The 19,711-nt window shown below is 46.3% G+C and overlaps 1 protein-coding gene across 4 annotated transcripts in view; it reads left to right on the top strand.

The window, feature by feature from the left end:
* CFAP119 (cilia and flagella associated protein 119) overlaps window positions 1–19,711 on the top strand; it is a 104,843-nt gene that overhangs the window by 4,547 nt on the left and 80,585 nt on the right. For 2 of the 4 annotated variants that reach the window (XM_086928886.1, XM_086928889.1), the window contains exon 2: window positions 2,565–2,662. The exons of 1 other annotated variant lie outside the window; for it this stretch is intronic. In XM_086928886.1, coding sequence (XP_086785012.1) covers window positions 2,565–2,662 — 98 coding nt within the window. The remainder of the gene's footprint in view (window positions 1–2,564; window positions 2,663–19,711) is intronic. One more of the 4 variants, XM_086928888.1, reaches the window with a different exon arrangement.

The raw sequence follows: 19,711 nt of genomic DNA, 5'->3' as shown, positions 1-19,711 counted from the left end.
GACAGCTTTAATCAGTCTTGCATAAACTGGGTCAGACTCTGCTGCTCTTTTGATGTCTTCGAGAGTCATGGCCTACGGGCATGCTGCACTCGATATCACCCGGATGTGTTCTTCTGTGTCCTCAGGGAGTTCATGCCCCTCTGCTAGTACAGGTTGGCAGGGATCACTGACATAATATCGACAGTCAAAATATCGAATTTTTTAAACATCTTAAAAGTAATTTAAAAGTAATATAATAATAAATATAATTAATTTAAACATACTTAAAATACCTAAATAAACTTAAAATGAATAAATAATTAATGTAACTTAATTTTTTTTAAAACATATATATATATATATATATATATATATATATATATATATAGATATATATATATATACATATTATTAACAAATCATATACAATGTTTTTACGTAGGATAGCGAGAGGGTTAAATTTACTATTCACACTCCAGAGAGAGCAACAGTAGGGAAAGCGTTGGATAGTGAGGGGATACAAATTACTATTACCACTCCAGAGAGAGCAACAGTAGGGAAAGCGCTGGATAGCGTAGGGGTAAACATTACTATTCCTACTCCAGAGAGTGCAACAGTAGGGAAAGCGTTGGATAGCGTAGGGGTAAAAATTACTATTCCCACTCCAGTGAGTGCAACAGTAGGGAAAGCGTTGGATAGCGTAGGGGTAAACATTACTATTCCTACTCCAGAGAGTGCAACAGTAGGGAAAGCGTTGGATAGCGTAGGGGTAAAAATTACTATTCCCACTCCAGAGAGTGCATCAGTAGGGAAAGCATTGGATAGCGTAGGGGTAAAAATAACTATTCCCACTCCAGAGAGTGCAACAGTAGGGAAAGCGTTGGATAGCGTAGGAGTTAAAATTACTATTCCCACTCCAGTGAGTGCAACAGTAGGGAAAGCGTTGGATAGCGTAGGGGTAAAATTTACTATTCCCACTCCAGTGAGTGCAACAGTAGGGAAAGCGTTGGATAGCGTAGGGGTAAAAATTACTATTCCTACTCCAGAGAGTGCAACAGTAGGGAAAGCGTTGGATAGCGTAGGGGTAAAAATTAATATTCCAACTCCAGAGAGTGCAACAGTAGGAAAAGCGTTGGATAGCGTAGGGGTAAAAATTACTATTCCCACTCCAGTGAGTGTAACAGTAGGGAAAGCGTTGGATAGAGTAGGGGTAAAATTTACTATTCCCACTCCAGTGAGTGCAACAGTACAGAAAGCGTTGGATAGCGTAGGGGTAAAAATTACTATTCCTACTCCACAGAGAGTGCAACAGTAGGGAAAGCGTTGGATAGCGTAGGAGTAAAAATTAATATTCCAACTCCAGAGAGTGCAACAGTAGGGAAAGCGTTGGATAGCGTAGGGGTAAAAATTACTATTCCCACTCCAGTGAGTGCAACAGTAGGGAAAGCGTTGGATAGCGTAGGGGTAAAAATTACTATTCTCACTCCAGAGAGCGCAACAGTAGGGAAAGCGTTAGATAGCGTAGGGGTAAAAATTACTATTCCCACTCCAGTGAGTGCAACAGTAGGGAAAGCGTTGGATAGCGTAGGGGTAAAAGTTACTATTCCCACTCCAGTGAGTGCAATAGTAGGGAAAGTAAATACTTCATATAAAAATATAAATAACTTAAATATTAATACCAATTACAAAATAATTAAAATATTTTACAATTTTATAAAACATATTAATTAATCAATTACAATTGCAAATAAAAATTAAATAATAATAACAATTACCTACTAATACTAATTATTTACCAATTACCAATAAAGTAATTTACAATATAAAAATAAATAAAAATTAGACACAAAAAAATATTTTAAAAATGTAATTACTTACAATTAAATTGCTCCCAAGCCATTCCCCTATAAAGACACAACCCACTACAGAAAATAAATTACTAAAATTAACATATTTATCAATTAATCAATTAAAAATTACCAATTATATTTTAATTAAATACCAATTAATAATTAATTAACAATGAATTCTAAATAAATACCAATAAATACATTAACATATTTAATTATAATTAAATTACTTCCCACCCTATTCCCCATAAACCCACAACCCGCTACAGAAAATAAAATACTAAAATTAACACATTTATCAATTCATCAATTAAAATTAATTATCAATTATATTTTAATTAATTACCAATTAATAATTAATTAACAATTAATTCTAAATAAATACCAATAAATAAAATAACATATTTAATTAATTATAATTAAATTACTTCCCACCCTATTCTCCTATAAACCCACAACCCGCTACAGAATTATATTACACAAAAATTAAAAATTAATATTCACTTACCTTAAATTCAATAGTTTTGTTGTCTATATTGTCTAGTCGATATTATGTCCATTCTATATTTTTGATTCGATATTATGTCCATTCTATTCGATATTAAAATTTTCTAGTCGATATTTTGGTAGTCTATATTATGTCTAGTCGAAATTTTGTCTATTCTATATTTTTTACTCGATATTATATCTAGTCGATAATTAAAAGTCGATATTTTGTCTCTATACCGTTGGCAGGACAGGAAGTTCGCTGGGTTCTTCGCCCTTGGGCAGTAGACTACCTTCATTTGATAGTGCTGCAGCTGAATGACCCACCTTTCGATCTGTGGCGGTGGGTGAGTGGCTGAGCCTTTGAAAAGCGGGACTAGTGGCTGGTGGTTGGTCACAACCTTGAAGGGTTGGCTGCTCAAGTAATGGTGGAAATGATTGCAGGCCTTCTTGATCGTGCCTCCCATCGATCTGAGCGTACCTTGCTTCAGTTGATGTCAATGACTTGCTGGCGAACGCAAGTGCAGCCCATCGCCCTGACTCTTGCTCTTGAGTCAGAACTGTTCCGAGCTCCACAGGGCTGGTGGTGACTAGCAGCTCTGTGTGTCTTTCAGGGTTGAAATACACCAGTGTCCTTGATTTTCTGGAATTCCTCCTCCTCACGGTGGCCCCAGGTCAATTTGGCTTCTGCTTTTGTGTGGGCCGGAAGTGGTTTTGCCAGGGTCACATGGTCCAGAATGAACCCCTCACCATAGGTGGCCATACCGAGGAAGCTCCTTACTTCAGAGCGTTTACCGGGGGCAGGTGCACGTCTTATCATCTGTGAATTTCGGGGGTCCCCTTGAATGCCTTCCTGATTGAAGACAAACCCAAAAAAAAACAATGAAAGCTGGAAGAACAAGCATTTTTTACGGTGTATAGTCACTCCATGTTTGCTGAGGCACCACAGTGTATCTTTTAGCTGCTGTGGTGTTCCGCTGCGGTGGCAGAGTGGATGAGTATGTCATCACTGACATTTAGGACCCAGGTAGGCCAGATAGCGTGTCACATATGGTGTTCTGGAAGACTTCGGCAGCTGATGAAATCCTGAAGTTCAGGCGCTTAGACCGACGTATCCCCAGGTGCGTGCTGAAGGTTGTAATGTACCTACTCTCCTCCGCCAGGGGTAAATGGTGGTACCCGGCATTGAGGTCCAGTTTGGAGAACCACCTGGGGCCATTGACATCCGTGATGATGTCATCCATAGTGGGCGTGATGTGTCCTTCTCTCTTGATGGCATGATTGGGTAGGCTCATGTCGATACACAGCCGTATCTTCTCTGGTTGTTTGGGCTTCTCTGCGATCACCATCAGGGACACCCACAGCGTCGGGCCTGATAACTTCTCTTTCACCCCTTGTTGTTCCAGCTTTTCAAGTTTCTTTCAACCAGAGGCCGGAGGTGGAATGGGACGCAGCGGTGTCCCAGCGCCACCGGTGCAACTGACTGGTCGATGAGCAATTTGATAGGTGCGCACTTGAGACCCCATAGGCCCTGGAATAGCTCGGGAAATTGGTCCAGGATGTCATCGACCTGGTACATTCGGACACTCCTGGTGAAAGATACTAATCCCAGGTCTTCAGCATTGTGGCTACCGATCAGGGCGTCCGCCTCGTGGTCTATGACGTGGATTGTCGTCATGACTTCTTGCTCTTTTGATCTCACCAGCACCGACGTTCTCCCTTTGAGGGGTATCAGGGAGTGGCTCCCGTAAGCGAAGATCTTGGTGTGAGGAGTGGTTTGGGTCGGAGGCAGTTGTACTGCTGGACTCCCATCACGTTGACTGATGCCCCTGTGTCAATATTGGCCCTGACTTCGGAACCGGCTACCTTGACAATGCACTTCGGCTGTGGCCGCCAGCCGCGTTTCAACTTTCTTGTCAAGGAGATAAGAAAAGTCTCTTCCTCCTCTTCATCAGGAGAGAAGTCTTCGAGTCTCCGGAATGTCCTGCTAGGCCCCTTGGGGTCATCCTGCTGTGTCATATTTGTGATGGACAGTTGACGTACTGCTCTTGACAGTGGCCTCTGGTTCCTGGTGACTTTTCCCTGGGATTTCTTCCTACAGACCACTGCAAAGTAGTTGGGAATTCCACAGTTGGGGCAGGTCTGGCCTTGCGCCGGGCACTCGTTGGCTGAGTGTTCCTCGGCCCCACAGTACCCGCACTTAGTCTTGGTTGTCGGAGGCTTCTGTCTTTTGTTCGTGTCACTCCTCGTTCCCATCCGGAGTGCGCCTGCCCATTCAGTCTTGATGTTCGCTGGCTCCTCTTGGACCCTTGTGACGACCTGGTCCATTTTGCTGGACCATGCTGCTGACAGGTCGTGCATCTGTGCCCAGATCAGGATGTCTTCTAAACGTATGTTTGGCTGGCGTAGAATGAGGCCTCGGAGTACCTTGTCTCAGCACCCTTGGATAACTTACGCCCGATCTCCTTGGGCTGATCGTCCCCATGTACAGGTGCTGACCAGCTCACGCAGTCTGACGTCGACAGCTTCATTTCCCCCCTCACGTTGTCGCGCTTGGCGCAGCTTGAGTCTCTCAAAAGCTGGATTAAGCTGTGGGTTGAAGTAAACTTTAAGTACCCTCACTGCAGCATCATAGTCCGTGGTGATACCTGCCTCTGGTAGATGCTTGAACAGTTTGAATATCTTGTCTCCGGCATAGTGAAGGAGTAACTACCTCTTGACGGCTCCGTAGGTCTCTCGCCTGGCCACAAATTAGTTGCTAAGCCTTTCAATCCAGATCTTCCACAGTGGGGATGCCGTCGCCGGGTCTTCTGGTTCACTTAGGGGTGGCAACACTCCAGTGAGGGCGTGACCTAACGGGGGCCCTCTGCTAGGGCTGGGCTTGAGCGTTGTCCACCATGTGGCATTGTCTGCGGGTTCCTCTCTACCCTTGCTGAGCGCTGGCTTCTCTTGACAGTCCTCCCTGTGGGGTTTGTGCTTGAACACTCCTGTCCCCTCCTTGTATTGTCTTTTCTTTTTTTCCTCTCTCTGTCCTCTTTTTTTCTTTATTATGTATTTTTTCCCTCTCAGGTGTTCAATGTGTGTTTTCTTGGTATATATTTTCGTTCTGTCCTATTGGTGTTTTTTCCCCTTTGTGTATTTGTCCCTTTCTTGGGCTCTTCTGATTCCCACGTGTGCTAATTTTTTTTCCTACTGTATTTTTTCCTGTCCTGTTTTCTGCCTCTTCGGCGTCCCGCTGTGCCGGAGAGGGTTTAGGGACTACAGCCATGTCTCGCAGGGAGCAACGTGGTCGTGCGTGCTCCAGGGAGGCCTTCTTGGCTTGCGGACCCAGCAGGAGGGAGCCACTCGCGAGCACACATGACTCACTGCACTCTCGCCGCCGGGCTGCTCCTCTTCAGCTGCAGGGCCAAACCACTTGAGCGAACCTCGCTGCTTTCCAGATACGTGTACCGCAGCGGTCGGGCACACGTGGCAGCGGCGCGTCTTCGGACGTCTCATGATGGCGGCTTTCTTTGGCTTGTGGGGCACTGGACTGCTTGACATGGGTGCGGGGTGCGACCCACTCGCCCCTCTCTTGATCTCTATGTCTCTTGTCACATCCCCTTTTCACTAATTCTGACCCTGGCTCTCATATTAGTGTGCAATTATACAAGAAAGTGCACAGGTGCTGCATCCAATTCTCTAGATATCAACATTTGCCTTAGCTTGGGACGACTGACACAATTAAAGGTGACTGACAAGTGCATAAACGCCAAATAAAGAGGGGTTCGATTTGCAACAGTATATTTGCCTATCACCAGGTTCTAGTTTACACATTGCTCGATTGTCCCAATCTTATTTCTAAAACCATGCCGTGATGAGTGCAATATGGCCTCTGCTGGGATCCACTCTTTAATTCTACAATAGATAACACAACCTAGTATCTTAACAGAGGTGTCAATAAGCAATATGGACCTATAGCAAATAGGGTCTGCCCTATTACCCGTCCTAAATATGGGGACGATAATTGATGTATGTTACGAGGTAGGCAGATCTGAGTGTATAAGGTTGTTAAACACGTTGGTCAAGTGGTCAATGGGGGGGATCAATGTTATCTATACTACTATTATAAAGGAAGAACTTTGAACCTTTGAGGCGGATAAACTCGGGAACCACAGCGCCAATCCACACACCCGATACATCGTTGTAATTGTCAGGGTGTGCAGATGGACATAGGCTATATAAATAAAAAAAATATAAGTTATTTAAAAAGTTTACGAGAAAAAAAAAGTAGTCCCATGGAAGTAGCGCCAGCCGCGACGTGCGTGCTGACATCAGGAGAGCGGGGAGGAGCGGCGTCCAGGAGCGCAAGGAGGAGCGGCGGACATGAGCGCGGGGAGGAGCGGTGGACACGTGGGGAGGAGCGGTGAGGAGCGGCGGACAGGCGGGGAGGAGCGGTGAGGAGCGGCGGACAGGTGGGGAGGAGCGGTGAGGAGCGGCGGACAGGCGGGGATGAGCGGTGAGGAGCGGCGGACCGGTGAGCTCAGGAGCGTGGGGAGGTGCGGCGGATGAGGTAAGGCTCCGGGGGACCCACGGACAATGTCAGGGCGTGCGGGGGCCCTGAAGCCAAGGTCGGGACGGGCTGCTACTCCGGGGCACCCACGGACAATGTCGGGGCGGGCGGGGGCCCTGAAGCCTGATTGCTCCCGGACAAGGTCGGGACGGGTGCTAGTGTTTTACTAAATCAATAGGGACGCCATCAGGCCTAGCGGCCTTCCCCCCACACTCTGGCTAATAGCCTCTTCCACCTCGGTCAAAGTTAGCTTAATATCTGTCAACATCCTACTACTAATTTCAAAATCGTCCTCTAACAGTGGGGTGGCATAAACCTTTCAAAAATGAGCTTTCCATGCCTTGCTAGTGATGTGACAGGAAACCGAAGACACTGCCTGGTTTGTATGTCTCATTTTGGTGACAGTTACCCAGAACTGCCTACTATCTTTCAGAAGAACTGCCTGTGCTGATGCATTCCACTGATCAAATAACACCTCCTGCTATCTCTTAGATGTGATAGCCTTATATTTATTTTATTTTATTTAGAAAGTTTTATATAGCGCGGACAAGATCCTTGCGGATATCAGAGCGCTTTACAAGAGAAGTACCTGAGGGAGCATAGACAGACAGGTGGAACAATAGATCACATAGTATGAGACAGCATTCGATGTCCAGTGCCCTCCTCCGCCGTGTAGCGGGGGACCTCTTCCAGCCCTCCGAAGTCGTCGAGCTGTCGGGACTAGGCTCCTGGAATTTCAGCTGCCCCTGTGATGTGCAATTAATAATAGTACTGAAAGGTTGAGTGAGAAAGTTCGGGCGGGGAGGTGTAGTGGAACAATAGGTCACATAGTATGAGACAACATTCGATGTCCAGTGCCCTCCTCCCATGGGCCCATTTATATCACTAGTTTGTGTGACAACTGCTGGGCCAGCACCTGGTACTGCCACGCCTGCCTCTGATGGTGCCCACCACTGGCTTTTGCCTTGTGTGAATAAAGAGCATTATTAGCCAGCCTGATGTCTGAAGGATGAAAGGCTGAGTCAGTGCTGCAGGGATTTGTTATGTTATGTTATGTTATGTTAAAATGGGACTTTTATAGCGCAACGGCTACTCCAAAGGAGTGTCCCGGCGCTTTGAGCTCCAGACCATGGAAAAGAGCTAGACAACATAACAATAATAACAGAACAGGGGCCCAAAAGGAGGGGACAGATTATCCAGCAAACAACCAGGTTTTCAAGTCCTTCCTGAAGACAAGCAGATTAGCGGTGTTTCGCAAGGACACCGGTAGCGAGTTCCATAGCTGAGGAGCAAGGAAACTAAAGGACCGGCCGCCTAGCCGAGCCCTTTTAATGCGTGGCACCCGAGCCAATGCCAAGGCTTCTGACCTGAGGGATCGTGCAGGTCGATAGAAATCCAGCCTCCTCTGGAGATACTTGGCGCCATTGCCATGCAAGGCCTTATGGGCAAGGGTCATGGCTTTGAACAGTATCCTCTTCCGCACCGGAAGCCAGTGAAGGGATACAAGGAGATTAGAGGCGCTAGTGCGGCGATGAAGGCCAAAAATGGCACGCGCAGCAGCGTTCTGGGTGACCTGCAAACGTTGTAGGATATAATCAGGCAAGCCCAGATATAGGACATTGGCATAGTCCAATCTGGACCCTATGAGGGCCTGAACAGTAATCCTCCGATGTTGCGCCGAGAGAAGGGGAAAGAACTTGCGCAACATTCTGAGAATCCCAAAGCATGTTCCCGTAAGAGTGGAAACCTGGGATTTGAGCGAGAGCTCGTTGTCAATTTTCACTCCCAGGTTCTTAGCCCACTTAGAGGACTGTGTGGGAGGGAACATGTCGGCAGGCCACCATTCCTGCCAATCTGGTTCTGATGGGCATCCGAAGAATAGTATTTCAGATTTGTCCGAGTTGCACTTAAGGCTGTTGTGTGAAAACCAGCTAAAAACAGCCCCAAGGCACTCACGGATCCTTTCTCCATCGAACTCTTCGCTCTTGCGACAGGTGAAAAGGAGCTGAGTGTCGTCAGCATAAGAGACGATCCGGGCCCCATAGGACTCCGCCAATGTCGCCAGAGGGGTCATAAGGATGTTAAATAGAGTGGGGCTCAAAATAGAGCCCTGAGGCACTCCGACTCCCAATGGCGGCATCTCGGCGGATCCGGGTGGGACCCAGACCGTCTGGCGGCGGTTGGCCAGAAAGGAAGAAAACCAGTTGAGCACCGTCCCCCCTAGCCCGATGTCACGGAGCCTGATGAGGAGATCCTCATGGGGGACGGTGTCAAACGCCGCCGACAGGTCTAGCATAACTAACATCACCCTGCCTCCCGTGTCCAGCACCTCTTTAACGATCTCCGAGACTTCCAAGAGCGCCGTCTCGGTGCTTAAGTTGGAGCGAAAGCCCGATTGGGATTCATGAAGTAAATCATTAGACTCCAGGAAGTTGGAAAGCACGCTGTGCACGTGTTTCTCCAAGATCTTAGTCAGTGCTGGAAGGAGCGAGATTGGCCTGTAGTTGGAGGGTACCTCTGGGTCAAGATTAGGCTTCTTAATCAGAGGGATGACCATGGCTTGCTTCCAGGTCTGGGGCAGAAAGCCCTCGCTCAGGGATAAATTGAGGATGGGATTGGCTATGGGGTTAATGGCATCTGCTAGAAATTTTGCTGGGCACGGATCTAACGGTGAGCCCGACTTAAGGTTCCTCATCAAAGCTAGAGATGTGGCAACCGAAAGGGGAGGAAAATCAAGCAAAGCTGGGCCTGAGGGAGACAGAAATCTGACAAGCTGGTTAGGGTGAGATCTCTGAACCTGGCGCTCAGCTCACTGAGCTATGTCACAACAATCTCCAAGTGCTCTTATTCTGCGGGTGCCACACACATTTATATCTATTACAGGTGATATGTATCACAGAGCGCGACAGGCGGCAGATGAGCAATCAGCTGTGCACCGGATGGACGCCGGCCCGTGGGGCCCACCTCCCCCATGTTTGTCTCCGTGTCCCAGAAAAGACTCACTGAGCCTTATGCATGGCCCGTGCACCAACCCCAGAGTAGAACTAGAGTTCACGATTAACAGGGGCGGGGCACACGCCAACATCTGCTAAGGTAGCTCAGTGGGCTAATGCTTTGCTGAGGTCGGCTAGTGACGTCGAAAGACATGCAAACGCGGCATTTCACTCTTCCGAGGCTGATAGAATGAGTCTGGGGTCGGGTAGTTCCCTCCCCTGCCTTGTTGCATGTGACACCAGAGGTGCGGTATACTCGTCTGTCCGATCACCGGCATGGAAATAAAACAAGAAAAATAACTGGGCACCCCGCGAGTTGAGTGCAGGGAGAGGTTGAAGTGCGGGAGCCAAAGAGCAGTGTGACATGAGTAGAGCAGCCTCAAGACCTGCAGGAAAGTGGGAAGGAGCCACGCGTCATGAGCAGAAAAAGACTTTTTACGATGGATTGTTCCAGAGCGCCACCTACAGGTCACAGGTGGGTCTCAGAGGAGCCTCTGGGCTTCTGCCAGCGGCGCTGCGGCGCTCAGCCCCTTGCCCAGGTGCCACACCAAGAGATGTGCACACTCCACCCCCGAAGCACGAGAGCCTGTGTGGGAGAGGGACATTTGAAAGTGGCCAAAGGAGACAATGACCCTGTCCACCTGACAATCATCATCATCATCAATAAGCTTTATTCGGCGTTTGGCCATAAAAGCAACACCATAAAATACATACACGTAAAAAATAACTCAACATGACATTACCTAATTAAAAGAAAAAAAAATTAGTTAAGACCCAATTAAAAATAGTTTAGCATATCAGCAGTTCTAAATAAAAACCCCAAAATACACAGGATCCCCCTTTTTCACCCGCTGTTATTGTGATTCAGTGCTCGAGGACCAGGGTAAAAGTCATGGAGGTCCCAAATACGAATGGAGCCATCTCCAAGTTTTGGCTGGATAGATCGCAAGTAGGGGGCAATGTTCCTGTCTTTAAACCTAACCAGAATCAAGTCCCCCGGAACATTTTTTGGGCAGATGACCAAGCCACCCCACCCTTCTGACGCTCTGTATCCCACCGTCTAGCAAAGAGGGTAATGGTCTATTGTTTTGGAGCCAAAAAATGGCTTTGTTCAGTAGGTCCCGGTGCAGTTCACGTTTTCCTAGTCTGAGAGCGGGGACCCCAGAGAGAATGGTGACATATGGGGCTGCTACGGGGGGTAAATCAATGCAATGTCTACTGTCTAGTGCGATCACAGGAGCTCTTTGTGGGGCATGATCGAGATTACGGGTGATATTGCGACCACTTTGAAAAGGTGGTATAACAGGGGAGTCACATGTTTGCAATATCCTGGGTGCATTGTCCGTAGGCCTTTTGTGGATATTAGTGGGGGTAGAGCGTATGGGAGTTACAGAGTTTCTGGTCGGTGGGTATGACCGTGCTACCGTTTTTTCAATCCTGCACAGTCTAACTCCCAACTCATTTATTTTAGCAACCAGTGGAGAAAGAGCAGTATCAAGCAGACGCTCGATTTGGGCCAGAAGGGTCGATTGTAGGGGGGATCGAGACTCAGCCTTATCCAGTGGTAATGAGGCTGTATTGGGGCCTGGTACAGAGGGGCTGCAGTTATTAGATGGAGGGAGGGTTGTAACGGGGGAAGCCTGGGGGGAGCAGATTGCTTGAACAGTGTCTCGAGCCATTATGGGGGGGGATAGAGCATCCGGGATATAGTTTGTGCCACAGAGGGCATTCAGCTCTTCCCAGAAGGGCATTATAGTTGGGTGACTGAATCCAGGTATCCTGGTGACAACTATAAGCAGTACAAGGCAGTAGGGATGGAAGGAAAGGAGCTTGACTGTACCTTCTCCAAAGCTGGAGCCAAGAGTGGTGGCCCGTCCCGGCCTCCTTGTGCCTCTGAGGGCCACAGAGGGCCCGCCCTTTGCCCGGGCTTCGCCCCGGTCGTCGCCCCGCGCGCGGTCCCGCGACGCGGGGATGCTGTCCTTTAATCAGCCCTCCTTGGGCGGAAATCCGCTGGTGCGCCGCTAGGGCGTCTGGGGGACGTAGTTTTCTGACCCCTCACGGCCGGTAGGGCTGGTTTGCTGGGTCCGTGAGCAGGAGAAAAGGTAGGCTGTCCCCCTGTGCTGGAAGACGCTGACCGCTGCTTGTGCCCCCGAGTGACTGGTGAGCCCCCCGCTTTGCCGGGACTGCTGTCCTTTAATCAGCCCTCCTTGGGCGGAAATCCGCTGGTGCGCCGCTAGGGCGTCTGGGGGATGTAGTTTTCTGACCCCTCACGGCCGGTAGGGCTGGTTTGCTGGGTCCGTGAGCAGGAGAAAAGGTAGGCTGTCCCCCTGTGCTGGAAGACGCTGACCGCTGCTTGTGCCCCCGAGTGACTGGTGAGCCCCCCGCTTTGCCGGGACTGCTGTCCTTTAATCAGCCCTCCTTGGGCGGAAATCCGCTGGTGCGCCGCTAGGGCGTCTGGGGGATGTAGTTTTCTGACCCCTCACGGCCGGTAGGGCTGGTTTGCTGGGTCCGTGAGCAGGAGAAAAGGTAGGCTGTCCCCCTGTGCTGGAAGACGCTGACCGCTGCTTGTGCCCCCGAGTGACTGGTGAGCCCCCACCTGACAATCTCACAGGTCCCAAAAAGTTGCTTGTGCCCGCTGTCCGGCCCCCCCTCATTGCTTGTGCTCGCTGTCCTGCCCCCGTTGCTTGTGCCCCTGACCCCCGTTGCTTGTGCTCGCTCCCCTGACCCCCGTTGCTCGTGCTTGCTGTCCTCCCCCTTCAGTGCTTGTTCCCCTGTCCCCCGTTGCTTGTGCTCGCTGTCCTGCCCCCCTTGCTTTCCTGCCGTTGCTTGTGCTTGCTGTCCTGCCCCCTCATTGCTTGTGCTTGCTCTCCTGCCCTGCTATTGGCATTGTAAATGACAATGCCATTTTTTTTTATGTTTTTAAAAAAAAGAAATAAATTAAAATAATGTCATGAGCAATGCCACTAGCTCTAACTTTTGCAAAGGCGAACCTGTTGCATTGTAAATGCTTGTTTAAGGTGTAACAGGAAAAGACAGGGTCTAAAAGTGACTATTTGTGTGTGCTGGCTTGTCGTTCAAGAAGTCTAGGCCAAAAGCAGACTATAGCTTCCTTGATTAGTACCTGGCTACATTGGATTCTGAGTATGTGCGCCTACAAGAATGGCCATGTCCTGGGGAAGTATGGCTGTCTGTAACCAGTGCATATTCGCGGATTGCCACTCTAGTCAATATTGCGCAGCTTCTAAGGAGTACCCACCATTGCAGCATGCCTGATCTTTGGTGCTCCTGGACAGACTATTTACATCATTTATAACAGCTGACTGTATCCAGAGCATGCCTGCAGGTCCTATGAAGTATTTACTCTGGTTACACATTACAGTACACTCAGTCACTCATCTATCCCCTCCAAGGGAGCTTTAAAGAGCATTGCTATATTGTTTCTGCAGGGTGGTAACTAATGCTTGGTCTCTCGGTTTCTTCCCGAGGGCTACCCTCCGATCCCGATTAGCCCCCATACAATCATGATCAAACCAACATTTGAATTTTTTTGTTGGCCAGCCAAGTTTAAGATGGACTCTTTTAATACTTAAAGATAATCCATTAAAAGTAAGGCTCCCTGTTTTCTGTTTTTACGGATTCTTACAGATAAATACAGACAGAAAACAATGTGTTTTCTGTACGCATTTATTTTTAAAAGTGGATAAATACAGAAAATGTGCTTCTTTTAAGTGACTTTCTGTGCTTTCTGTCATGAAATATAGGCCAGCAGCTGAGCGGGAAATTAAAAAAAAATCTTTAAATAATGGCATATATCAACATACATTCAATGTATAATGCTAGTATTTAGTGGATGTATTGTTACGTGATATTTGGCAGCTTACTCAGATTACTTAGCTAAAACACAACAGACATGTATGAGTGCGCGTCGATCAGTTAACCAGTTCTCGGTTAACTGTAGAGTGCTACAACATGGCTACAACATTGTTTTTATGAAGATAGAATCCATGCCTTTTTGAACAGAATAAAGACCTTACTACTCAACCATTGAAGATTCTTGACTAACCTGGATTGAATGAATGAAATGTTGCAATTATATGGTGTTTATCCATAAAGAATATTGTTGTTTCCTTGGCTATTATACCATACAGAAATAGATCATTTCTATACTTCTGTAGAGTGCTGGACATTGTGTTAAATTGTGTTTGTTTGAGATTTTTTAGTCTCAGGGAGACCTAGGGGTCTGGATCTCCTGTCCTTAGCACCTAAAAATTGCAGATATTAATGTGACACTAGTGGATAGGTGCAATATCGTATAGCCTCAAACCCCTGTGCTCGGTGTGTATAATAATGAGTCGTTACCTGACCTAGCAAATTGTCAACATCCGTTGGCAGTGCTGATGGAAGTGTAAGACAAACGTCTAACACGCATTCTTCTCCACAAAGCAGGCATCGTAGAACAGGTAAGATGCAATCTTGCCAGATTGGTATGAACTAAAGAAACCATGTGGTATTCAGATCTCTTAAACGAGCCAAGCCAAGAATCTGTGTAACTCTGTCACAGTACCGCATGGCTAGGAGAGCGTCTTCCATGGTAGTATGGGTCTCGCTGGTGACTGGCCATATCGGAGCAGAAGAAACACAAATAGAATTCCTACTACGAGTCCCAAAATGAGGGGCAAGCCGCCAAACACAGAGTGCACGAAATTTGGAAAAATGCCTAGGGCTGCTTTAAAGGGTGCTAACAGTCCAGAAATGTTTTTCTTAAATACATGTGCAATACCACTCGTATCAGACATGTTTAAGATACGACCTAACATTTCTGCGAAATGTATTGGGCAGTTTGTTGATAATAAGGTATGTATCTCTGCAGAAGTCCTTGCAACATACATATCATACGTCTCTCTGGACGAGGTCAGTGGCACAGTTTTTTGCAAAAGAATGGTTTTTATTCTGCTTAAAGAATCAATTCGTATAGAAGAGATATTCAGTGAAGGCCATAACGCCGAATCCCTGTCTTTCTTGCTTTTTGGAAACAATACTTGCATACAACAAGTGACCCTGGCTGACACACTAACTAGATAGGCTTTTCCTGGCAACATGCCACTACAGCTGTGATCATTCAACATTATGTAGCTACCATTGGATAGCTGCCTAAAAACTGGATCTATCACTGCTGCTGGTGAACTGTGCAGGTGGGAAGAAAGGTTATTTGAAGAACCCTCGCAGGCTCCGTGTACATTTTTTCCACTAAGAAATACCTCCTTTCCCCCACTCCAACATTTGTGTGTGTATGGTAAATTCCAGTTCGACTTAATGGATTCTTTACCCATCCTTTCATACATGCCTGCTGGTATGTGTTTTAAGCAATACTGAATCTGGAAAATCGTCACTGGTATCGTGATGGTGCCATGTATTATCCATTCCACAACTGTTTTCTCAGAAACAGTTAATGGTAAACTTTCCAGCTTTTCTATGCTCAGCACCGTATAGTCTGCTCCTCTTTATGCCAACAAGATTTTTTTATCTGTAAGGTTAAATACAGAAAACAATGACGTGGTGTTGATTAGACGCCCTGGCACATAGCCTGAACAGAGATTTTGTAACGTCCAGCCTAGCAGCATTATAGAACGTAATTGAGACTGGCCATGTTGTAACATTAGCACGTCCTGCTCTATTATGTAAATGGCAGATGATACAATGCTGTCCAAAGAATACATTCTGGAGGGCAGAGCAGTTAACCCATTGTCCACTACAGAGAGAGCTTTCTCTAAATTAATATGATCAATTTCTCATATTCTTTCTGCAGTTTCCATCTGCGTGACTTTCCATGCTTCGTTGTAAGCAGAGTATATACCGGCGTATATGAAACGTTTTTGATGTGGTTTACGAGGTCCAAGTAAGAAGTCTCGTAAATGAATGCCTTCTTTAAGTAAAGTTAAGTGTTGTTTAATTTCTGGAAGTATGGATTTCTGTAGCCACTCAAGGCATAGCTTTCCTACACTGTAAGTTGTTACTATCCCTGGATGTTGTCTCTGGGAATATCTTGGATCTGGCCTAGTTACTTTGAACCCTTGAGTTTTTTTTAGGAATCTATCTTGACAGTTATTCGTGTCTGTGGGCCAGATTAACCATTTTTCCAATCAGGATTAGTTCTGTTCTATTGTAAAATCTATTTTACGTCTACCCCCTCATCTGCAGTACCATTACTGTCAGGTGTGGCTTTAGGTATGGACGGTTTATTTAAATCCTTTATTTCAGCAAAGCCAAGACATGATGTTTGATGAACAGTGTCTTTTAAAAATATTATTTGTTCTGGGATAATGCAGGCTCTGAATAAGGCTTCTAAACCTTGCACCTGCCAATCTTTTGTGCCCCAGACAGTTTTTGTCTCAATGGTGTCTTTCCAAAAGTTAAAACTTAATGTAGACAGCTGAGCATAAAAGTTCGCAGAAAAAATGTGTTTAGTATTAGTCAACATGTTTTTCATTCCTGTCTTATTCACATTTTTGAAATAAAACGTTTCTGGATTTGTGCCATTAAACCCTGAGAAGTATGAAAACTTTAAAAAAAAAATTTCGAGCTGACTTTTGGCGGTGTTGGACAATGGTCCCATTGATTGTAAGTAAAACATTTCTAGGGTTTGCAGATTTGTGCAAATAATGGTGACCATAATGATTAAAACAATACATTTGTTTATAATCTGAAGAACCTTCCAAGTATTCATGGTTTGTGAATTTAGCTGACATTTCTAAATCTGTCATCCTATTATTTACAGTTTCAAAGTCCCAATCATCAGAGAAAGTGCTGGGTGAAACAAAGTCACTCAAAGAAACCTTAAATTGGTGTGGAATCTTCAACAGTTCCACCGGGCCATCAAAGTCATAATCAGTTGTGTCCCATGCTATACCACCAGGTATAGGAACGGCTGTGATGTTCACTGATGACAGGTCTCTTCGTTCACAATGAGATGATTTGTGAGGTTTCAGGAGCAAGTTGATGTTCTTACTTGCTGTGTCCATTGTACTGTATTTTCCATCTATCATTTTTCCCAAACTTAAAACAAGAATGAGCCAAAGTAAGAGAAAAAGTACACCTAACACAAACCAAAATTCAACCCATGGTGAAACCAGATATGTATTTTCAAGTTGATGAAAGAGTTCTGTTATTTATTCTTTGAAATTTTTATTTGCTGGCGTATTTTCAGGTTCACTGGGATCCTCAGAAAATGTATCAAAGTTGATAAAATAGCCAGAGGCAGTTCTGTCAATTGGTGGAATTGCATCAGGATTGTTTGGAATCACTGGAGCTTTTTCATCCTTTGTCATATCAGTATAGTCAGTGGCTATATCATTGTAGACAGGTGCTTCTTTACGAACTGTTGTTTGGGTCTCAAGAGGCACAAGTTCCATGGCTTTGTTGCATAGTCCTTCTTTTCTTACTGCAGGTTTATCAAAAGTGATAAGTCTTTCAGTTTGAACCTCTTGGATTGTAGCAAGAGTTGGTCTTCTGCTACTTCTTGGGAGTCCACTCGGCCTACTACTTATTATCGGCCACATGATGTGGTTTGACCAGGTCGATGGACACAACTCTGTTCTCCCTTTTACCAGCAAGTGGCCGTAGTACCACTGATCTTGTTCCGTGTATAGCTAAGATAGGTACTGCTTTTCTGTAAGAAGGCCCAAATTCCTTCTTAACCGCAATCTTTTCCGTGACTAGATCCCCAGTCTTTGGAATCCAGACAGGTCTTGTTGGGACAGGTGGTTTTTCTTCAGTGGTCGTTTGCTTCTGTATTGTGTTACTCGGACCTCTTCTTGTTTCATTTAAGTCCTGTAAAACAGCCAAACGATCTTTGATATCAAAGGGTTTTTGTTCTACCACTGAAGTTTGACAATCGAGGTCTTCGATAATCATTCTAGTACCAAAGAGCATTTCATATGGAGTGATTCCACCCAGAGAATTTCTTGGCAGGTTATTAAGACTACGTTGGACACTTATTAGATGTTTGACCCACCCATCACCCGAACCTAATACCCTAGCTGTTATAGATTGCTTTATGTCACGTTTTTTTCTTTCCACTACCGCATTTCCCTCAGGATGGAATGGACTTGAGTACCGCAATGCAACGCCCAAACTGGCCATGGCCTCCTTGTAAGCTCGAGAGCTAAACGCAGGACCCTGGTCAGAATGTAATGTGCCGATTGCGTATGTGCCGATAAAGACCTGCAAATCTTTTATAACAGTTCGGGCGTCAGCCGAGCGCTGAGGCCACATATAAATGAATCTTGTCCTAATAGTTGTGGGACCGCATTCGTCCATTGTGACGCTTGCATGTAGAAAGTCTAATGCTGTCTAACAATGGTGTCTGAACTGGGCTGGCTACATTGTAGTCAGGTATCTGGTGGTCTTCAAAGCTATGATATCCGTAACAGACATCGCAATTAATTCCGAATTCGTAAACTTGGACGCTCATTCCCGGCCACCCGTACTGTCAAGGGTCCTCCCCTGTAGAGGAGGATGGATGTCCACAGGAGCAAAGATGAATGTCCCACACACTTCCAAACAGCAACGACCCAAGTGAGAAGAGATAACTCACTCAAAGCCAGTTGCTCCCAAAAAGTATGGGGGGAATTTACCAGGGAGTATACCACTTTTCCCCAGCAGGGACGATGTAGCTGCAGTCTCGATGGCAGGAGATGGCTGGAATCAAACATACAACAATACTAAACTCACTGGTAGTTTACAGGACTAATACACAAGTGTTCAACATAGATTTCCACTTACCTCACCAGGTGAGCGTCAGGGCATAAGCGAGCAGTCAAGTCATGAACCAGGAGGTAATGAAGGGAACCTGGATGACTACTCAGCAAGGGATACCTCCAAGTAAGAAGGTACACAATTCCAGTCCTGCTCCTAAACTGAAGACAGAGCAAGACTGGGCCACCAGAGCAGCAGATGACAAGCTTGTATCACTTATGGAGTTAAGGACAAAGTGACACGGCAATAACTCCCACTTCCGACTCATAAACTAAAGACAGAGCGGAGCGGGTAACATAGAACACACAACAAACATGAATACACACACCACGTCCGACTCTTGAAACTTATGACGGAGCGGAGCGGGTGTACACACAACGAGACAATCCGCGGCTTACGCACAATACGTCCAACTCGTAAACTGAAGACAGAGTGGAGCGCATAGACAAATACAAACACAACAACTCTAATGCACAAAGAAAGCCTCCGTCCACTCAATAACAAAAGCCCGAGTGGAACGGAGCGGAAAGAATGGCTGGAAGATGAACCAAATAACGAAAACGGGGCGTGGGGGACAGAACAGTCGAAAATGCGGAAAAGTATGCAAGGCACCGGGGAGAAAGGAGAACCAGGACGGGAGTAGGGAGACTGAGTATCAAGAACAGAATAGATCGGGAAAAGTCGGGGAAAGGGAAGGGATACCGGGAATCCAACGGGGAACCAAGGACAAATACCACGGGCTCAGGAATCTGAGGAACAAACTGGAACACGAAGGCAGACAGGAACCAAGAACGCTACGGGAACCTCACAAAGCAGGATGCTGAGTAAAGGGGGCGTGGTCACTAACCAAGCAGTAAGCCAAGCAATGATTCGCGGGTGAGACTCCCTTTTCACCTAGTTAGGTAGCGTCTCGAAGTTCGCCAACACATTTCAGCATGCTACTTAGGGAATGTCACAAAAGACCTCATGGAGTTCAATAGGAAATGCGGAAAGGAGAACTCCGATTTAGCCCTGGGGAATCTACGTTGAACACTCATTTATGTGGTCAAATCCGACCACCCCTAACAAGTACATCTCTTCTAATTCTATTAGAGATT

The sequence above is a fragment of the Lissotriton vulgaris genome, chromosome 7 (genome assembly GCF_964263255.1).
Source record: "Lissotriton vulgaris chromosome 7, aLisVul1.2, whole genome shotgun sequence".
In the NCBI taxonomy this organism is placed as follows: Eukaryota; Metazoa; Chordata; class Amphibia; order Caudata; family Salamandridae; genus Lissotriton; species Lissotriton vulgaris.
The sequence above is the reverse complement of the archived record's forward strand: the minus strand, read 5'-3'. Positions and strand labels throughout refer to the sequence as shown.